The sequence below is a fragment of the Mus caroli genome, chromosome 4, assembly GCF_900094665.2.
Source record: "Mus caroli chromosome 4, CAROLI_EIJ_v1.1, whole genome shotgun sequence".
Lineage (NCBI taxonomy): Eukaryota > Metazoa > Chordata > Mammalia > Rodentia > Muridae > Mus > Mus caroli.
Genome location: NC_034573.1, coordinates 7,096,677 through 7,104,125, shown reverse-complemented (window position 1 = coordinate 7,104,125; position 7,449 = coordinate 7,096,677). Strand labels below are relative to the sequence as shown.

At 44.7% G+C, this 7,449-nt stretch overlaps 1 protein-coding gene across 4 annotated transcripts in view; it reads left to right on the top strand.

The window, feature by feature from the left end:
- Ndufaf6 (NADH:ubiquinone oxidoreductase complex assembly factor 6) overlaps positions 1-7,449 on the top strand; it is a 24,901-nt gene that overhangs the window by 9,959 nt on the left and 7,493 nt on the right. For 3 of the 4 annotated variants that reach the window (XM_021160496.2, XM_021160498.1, XM_029476644.1), the window contains 3 exons: positions 3,600-3,702; positions 4,794-4,927; positions 6,610-6,711. In XM_021160496.2, the coding sequence (XP_021016155.1) occupies positions 3,600-3,702; positions 4,794-4,927; positions 6,610-6,711 (339 nt within the window). Of the gene's footprint in view, positions 1-3,599; positions 3,703-4,793; positions 4,928-6,609; positions 6,712-6,882; positions 7,420-7,449 lie in introns of those variants that run through there. The other variant, XM_021160497.2, reaches the window with a different exon arrangement.

Below are 7,449 nucleotides of genomic sequence, written 5' to 3'. Positions count from 1 at the left end.
AAAAAAAAAAAAAAAAAAAAAAAAAAAACAAAACAAAACAAAACAAACCCTAGTCACATCATTTTTCAGTAAATATTTGTATTAATTATCTTTTTATCTTTTGGGGTTTGGTTTATTTATTTATTTATTATATCCAAGTACACTGTAAGCTGTCTTCAGATGAACCAGAAGAGGGCATCAGATCTCATTACAGATGGTTGTGAGCCACCATGTGGCTGCTGGGATTTGAACTCAGGATCTTTAGAAGAGCAGTTGGGGCTCTTAACCACTGAGCCATCTCTCCAGCCCGGGTTTTTTGTTTTTTGTTTGTTTGTTTGTTTTAGGTTTTTAGTTTTTTGAGGCAGGGTTTTTCTGTGTAGCCCTGGCTGTCCTAGAACTCACACTGTAGCCCAGGCTGGCCTCGAACTCAGTAATCCGCCTGCCTCTGCCTCCCGAGTGCTGGGATTAAAGGCGTGTGCCACCACGTCCGGCCATATGTTTGCTTTATTTACGTATTCTGTAATTTTTTTCCAGACAGGGTCTCATGTATGCTAGGCTGTCCTTGAACTCACTGTGTAGTGCAGGATGACCTTGAAACTGGATCTTCCTGCCTCTGCCTCTTGAGTGTATCAGTTATAGGTCTGTGCTGCCATGCCTAGTTTCATGCTGCGCTGGGCAGCCAAACATGGGTTTATGGATGCTGCCCACTGGGCTACATTCCTGTCTCTTACTTTTTTTTTTTTTTTTTGAGATTTTAAAAATGTCTGTGTATAGATGTTTAGTCTCCATGTGTACCCATACATCATGTGTACACATTGTCCAAGGACTCCAGAAGAAGGGGTTGAATGTTCTGGAACTGGAGTTAGATGGTTGTTAGTCATTTTAGATAGACAGTGTGCTGAGAATTGAGACTGGGTCATCTGAAAGAGCAGCAAGTGCTCTTAACCACCAAGCCATCGCTCTAGCCCTAGAGTGCTTTGAGACAGGACCTCACTGTATATCCCTGCCTGGTGGAACTCACCGGTGGTCAGTTAGCCCTGAACTTGCAGCAGCGTCCTGAGTGCTGGGCTTACAAAGTGCCATTCTGCTCGGCCCCAGCACTTAGTGTTGAAGGAGGCTGGGTAAAAGTAAGGTACTTTTGTTTTGTTTATTTTTTGTTTCTTCTTAAGACCAGGTCTCATGTAGCCAGCCTGTTCTGGAACTAAGGGTGATCTTGACGTCAGATCTCCCTGCTCACCCTGGTCTGAAGTGCAGGGGTCACAGGTATATCCTGTCCCATCCAGCTTGCTCAGACAGTCTACAGTCTTTTTTTTTTTTAAAGCTTATTTGTTTATCTATCTATTTATTTGTTTGTTTATTTATTTATTTATTTATTTATTTATTTATTTATTTATTATATGTAAGTACACTGTAGCTGTCTTCAGCCACTCCAGAAGAGGGAGTCAGATCTCATTACGGATGGTTGTGAGCCACCATGTGGTTGCTGGGATTTGAACTCCAGACCTTCGGAAGAGCAGTCGGGTGCTCTTACCCACTGAGCCATCTCACCAGCCCCAGTCTACAGTCTTGATGCAGTCCTTTTCTACGTGTCCCTTCCTTGGCCGTTGTCTCCTCCTCCTTCAATTAATAAGCTGTTTATACAAAACATAGCTGTGATCAAACTGTGGCATTGGCAAAGGATGGGCCTACAGATGGTACAGAGGTACAGACATAGAGGCCAGGGACAGGCAGGGTGTCTCAGGAAGTGAAAGGACTTACTGCAGAAGCATATGACCTGAGTTTGACCCCGTGACCCCACAGGTGCCAAGAGAGAACTGACTTCCCAAAGTTGTCCCATGACCTCTACATGTCTACCTGGAACAGCCATGCCTGCTCTCATTTATGTAGACACACAAAATTAATCAGTTATTATAAGCAAGCGGGGCAGTGGTGATGCACATCTTTAATCCCAGCACTCAGGAGGCAGAGGCAGGCCGATCTCTGAGAGTTCAAGGCCAGCCTGGTTTACAGAGTGAGTTCCAGGACAGCCAGGGCTATTACAGAGAAACCCTGTCTCAGTTGTGGGATGGAGGAGTGGAGACAGCAGATACAAAACATATATTTATCGTCAGTTGACTGTCTGAGTAATTCAGTAGGGAAAGTATTGTTTTCATCAGTTGGTTCTGGGACCATGGGGTTTATATGTGCAAAAGAAGGAATCTGGCTGGGTGTCATGGTCCATACTCCAGCCCTTGGCACGTGAGGACGAGGGTTCAAGGCCAGGCTTAGGCACAGTCATAGTTAAGGGCAGCTTGGTCTGCCTGAGACCCTGTTTCTAAAAATATTTAACTAAACAGACTGAGTTATTATAATAGTATGAGGACTGCTGCCTCAGATTATGAAAGTCAGTAGTATAGTTTGAAGGCCTTTAGAAAAACCAAAAACCAAAAATCTTTTTGGAGAAAACATTGATGTAAACTATAAATCTTTGTGATTTTAAGTTAGGTGATAGTTTCTTAAGTATGATAACAATGACACATATAAGAAAAAAAAGAGATAAATTAAAATTCCTTAAAATTAAAAGTTCAAAGGGCTAAAAATCCAGAGAGAATGGGAGATACCTTATCTGGGAAGGGCTTAATGTGTGAGATATATTAGAAACCCTTAACTCAGCAATACAGCACCTACCTTACACACATGACCAGTAAGAACCTGAGACAGTGAAGCCCAGTGCCTGTGGGGTTTGTGCATTCATAATATTCTTGAGCCTTATTCTGTGAGGTGATGTGTAAGCACCAATATGGGGACAGTTGTTTTGTTTTTTGAGACAGGGTCTTGTGTAGCCCTGTCTGGCCTGGCATATATATGGAACTTTTTAAAAAATATGTAGAGTGAAAACTATATTTAAAGCATTTTATTCTATATGTATGAATGTTTTGTACAGAATGGGCAAGTGTGCCTGAGGAGGTCAGGGGGCTCCCCTGATACACTGAGAACAGAAACTGGGGTCTCTACAAGAGCAGCAGACACTCTTAACAGCCAATTCATCACCCATCCCCTGTCTAGCTATATATGTATATATTTTTAAATTATTTTTTAAATTTTATTTATTTTTATTTAGAGGTGTGTGTGTGCCACATGCATACAGGTGCTTCTTGGAAGCTAGAAGAGGGTGTCGGAGGCCCTGGAGCTACCATCACAGGTGTCTGTGGACTGCCTGATGTGGGTGCTAGGAATTGGTATCAAATCCTCCAGCAAAGCAGCACTCGATCTTAACCACTGAGCTATCTTTCCAACCCACCAAGCTATATTCTAATCTTTATTGTTCACTAAACACATTTGTTAAGTGATATTCTTGGTTTTTGGGGTTTTTTTAAGGCAAAAAACCAAAAAGCACTTTTGGGCTGCAGAGCTGGCTCAGTGGCTGCTCTTCCAGAGGACCTGGGTTCAATTCCCCTTACTCCACATGGCAGCTCACATTTGTCTGTGACTCCCGCTCTAGGCTTCTGAGACCCTCACACAGACATCCATGTGGCAAAACACCAATGAATATAAAATGAAAATAAATTATATAGAAAAGAGCACTTTGTATTATAAAATAATAACTTAGTGAACTTCATTTGCATTTTCTTTGACTTCAGGAAAAAAATCTGGATGACAAAGCGTACCGCAGTATCCAGGAACTTGAAGATTATGCTGAGAATACGCAGGGTTCCCTGCTCTACCTGACACTGGAGGTGCTGGGTGAGCGCTTGTCTGAGGCCGACCTCAGATTGCACTTTTAATTTCTCTCTGTATTGTCCCTGTGGTAACATTTCCTCTTTGAGACAGGGTTTCACTGTGTGGCCTAGGCTGGCCTCAAACTAGAGGCAGTCTTTCTGCCTCAGCTTCCCTAAGTGCTGTGGTTATAAGTATGCACTATCATGTTACAACTTTTATTTCGTTAGTTTTGAGACAGGGTCTCACAATATAACCTTGGCCAGCCAACTCAGTATGCAGACCCAGGTGTTCCTGAACTCATTGGAATTCACCTACCTCTGCCTCCCGAATGCTGGGCTCAGAGGTGCGTGCTGCAGTCAGCTCATGTCTTTAATAGTAAGAGAGAGAGCGTCTCTATATTCTGTGCATTTGTATTTCTTCCAGAGTGCAGGCGTGTCCGGGGGCTCAGGCTCTCTGAAGCAGTTGGTGCCCCTCCCAGAGTGCTCTGGGTCAAAGCTGGTGGTACCCCTGGCTTTACCTTTCCTATGGCACCTCCTTTAGCTCCTCCCTGTCAGGAATTCTTCCTCAGAGGGGAAAATAGAATCAAAGTACACTTAGAAAATGTAGGAGTTTTTTCTCCTCCTTTTAAGAGTATTGAATGGGCACTTTCCTCTTGTCTTGCACCAGACTGGTGGTATCTTCCTGTAAGGAGGAGGTTGCTGGGGCCAAGGACAGTAGTATCTCATTTGAAGAGGGTGACCTGTCTTGATGTCACCCCTCAGGACAGTCACTGTTGAATGTCCCAGGCCTGTCCTGATGCACCCTAACAGGAAGCTTGTAGAGAATTCTTTAGAGAGGACAAAAAAAAAAAAAAAACATTTGTGGTGTTTCCCATGAAGGCTGAGTAAATTCACAGTGTGTCCTTGGTGTGCTAAGGTCAGAGTTAACAGGCAGAGTCTTCCGATGTCTGCCAGCAGGAAGATCCCTGACGTCCAGTTTCCATCATAAATCGTGTTTTCCAGATGTCAAACAGGATGAATCCCTTTACTGGGTTTAGATGATGTCTTGTGCTCTAGTCTTGATTTGTTATGCTTCAAGGACAACAGAGCGACCCTGTTTGGTTTCTGTGGTTCTAGGCGTGAAGGATCTTCATGCAGATCATGCTGCAAGCCACATTGGAAAGGCACAAGGCATTGTCACGTGCTTGAGAGCAACACCCTATCACAGTAGCAGGAGACAGGTGTTCCTGCCCATGGATGTCTGTGTGCAGGTGAGGCTGGTACCAGCTGATTCCTCTGGGGACACCAGGAGGAGGGATGCTCTATGTTTTGTTTAGTTTGTTATATCGCTGTTTGGAAGGTATGCATGTCACTTTCTTTTTTCTTTTTCTTTTTTTTTTTAAAGATTTATTTATTGTATGTAAATACACTGTAGCTGTCTTCAGACACCCCAGAAGAAGGCATCAGGTTTCATTACAGGTGGTTGTGAGCCACCATGTGATTACTGGGATTTGAACTCAGGACCTTCAGAAGGACAGTCAATGCTCTTACCCGCTGAGCCATCTCACCAGCCCCTTGCATGTCACTTTCTGCTATGCCCTGATTAATGAGAGAGAGCCTTATATGTCAAGCATGTAGGTGTCTGGAGGGGTACTTCTTTCTGTAGTAAGAGGCCTGAATATTGTATACCATCTGTTCATGTAGCTATAGTAACCTCACCTGGGCCTCTCTGTTTTTTATATTGTTTTATTGGTGGTAATAATTTTTTGTTGAATTTGCTTTGGGGAGGACAAGGTCTTTGGTAGCTCAGGCTGAACTTGAACTCTTGAATCTCTATGTAGCTGAGGATGCCCTTGAACTCCTGATCCTCCCGCCTCCTCCAAGTGCTGGCATTACAGACATTGACTGCCTCGCCCAGCTGGAATATGTATTTTAAAAATGTTTATCAGAGCCAGGCAGTGGTGCAGGCCTTTAATTCCGGCACTTGGGAGGCAGAGGCAAGCAGGGTTTGAGGCCAACATAGAGCAAGTTCTGGGATATCTAGGTCTACACAGAGACCCTGTCTTGAAAAACAATAAAGGGGAAGAGGGATTGTGTGAGTTTCCTCATTGTCTACCCTTTGATGTGTATGTATGTATGTATGTGTGAATATGCCTGTGAAGGCCAGAAGAGTCCCAGGTCCTCTCGGGCAGGAGTTTCTGAGAGACAGATGTAGATGCTGAGAATGGAATCCTCTGCAGGAGCAGTAAGCGCTCCTGAGAACTGAGCGGCCTCTCCGCCTCCTTTACATCTTTGTATTGTGTTATGCTTTCTCTTCCATCTCTTCCCTCACACACACACTGTACTCACTAGTTGGGCTTTTCTAGGGAAACAGAACTAGTAGAGTGAATATATACCCTAAGAAGGGTTATGACCTTGGCTTGCCTCGTGCCCAGGAGCAGCTACCTGCGCGCTGGAGAAAATGAACAGCTGGTCAGGCCCCATGGCTAGGTGCCTCAGGCGTCCCAGCCTGGCACTGAAGGCCTGGGCACTCCTGGAGAGCTGCAGGTCTTCACTGTACATTTAAAGTCCAGAGAAGCTGGCCTCCAGTGTCAGTTAAGCATGGCAGCAGTGGTAGTAGCATGGTAGCACTCACTAGTAGCAGTGGCAGATGTGTACCCCAGCAAGGAGCAAAGGTGACATGCAAAAACAGCAGGTGTTTCATTCAAACATCTGGGAGACATCTTTGCCCCTTAATGGTTGTAGGAAATACCTTCAGAGACCCACCGAGCGAGCATGCCTCTTAGTTGGTTATATAGCTAATCAACTTGACAAGGAAGATCGCCCCTCACACTTAGACACACACAATTTAAAATTGAGCCTTTATCCGATATATGCTGTCTGTCTGGTTGGTTTTTTAAAGCAATATTGATTTTGAATATACTTATAGATTCTTAACATATTTTCTTCACAGCATGGTGTTTCACAAGAGGACTTTCTACGGAGGAACCAAGATAAAAATGTGAGAGATGTAGTATATGACATTGCCAGCCAGGCACACTTGCACCTAAAGCATGTAAGTAGCCTCTTTGCCCGTCACTTAGGAAGTTATCACCACTAGCTAGGGCTGCTCAGTGGCCTGCTATGGACTTACATATGCTGTAGCATTTCTATAGTATACTAATGGAGTCTTACCTTGATGGTCTTTATTCCATTGTTTGTTGGATTCAACCTTTTCCTATTCTAGAAAACCCCCTTCCACCCTCAGCTGATGACACACAGCCTTTTGTGAGTATGAGCTTTCTCAGTGAGCTCGTCCACAGAATGTCTGCCTTCCTTCCACGATGCCTGTCTCTCTTTCCCCTGAGAGCCCCATTCGCAGCCAGCATTCTCAGTCGCTGGAGCCTTTATGTCCTGCTGCAGGCTGGGCTTATGGCTGCCCCAGACGTCTGGCTCTGTCCTGCTGACTGCATGCTCCCTCTGCTCTCACTGCTGCCTCAGAGGGAAGGCATGCCACCCAGCTTTGTGTTGCCTAGCCGTTCCAACGGGACTCCAGCTGCGAAGGGTCCCAACTGACCCGAACTGAAGTCATCTTACTCTCCCTCTTACTCTCTTTTTGACCTTTCTACCGTGAATTTATTTTTCCATTTGACTCTCCAACGGCTCCTAAATGGTGTGCTCCTGAGTCTGGTTTTGTTCTTTAAGAGTTTACTCCTGAGACGATGCCGGGGCCTAGCAAACACAGGAGTGGATGTTCACAGTCAGCTATTGGATGTATCACAGGGCTCCCAATGGAGAAGCTAGAGAAAGTACC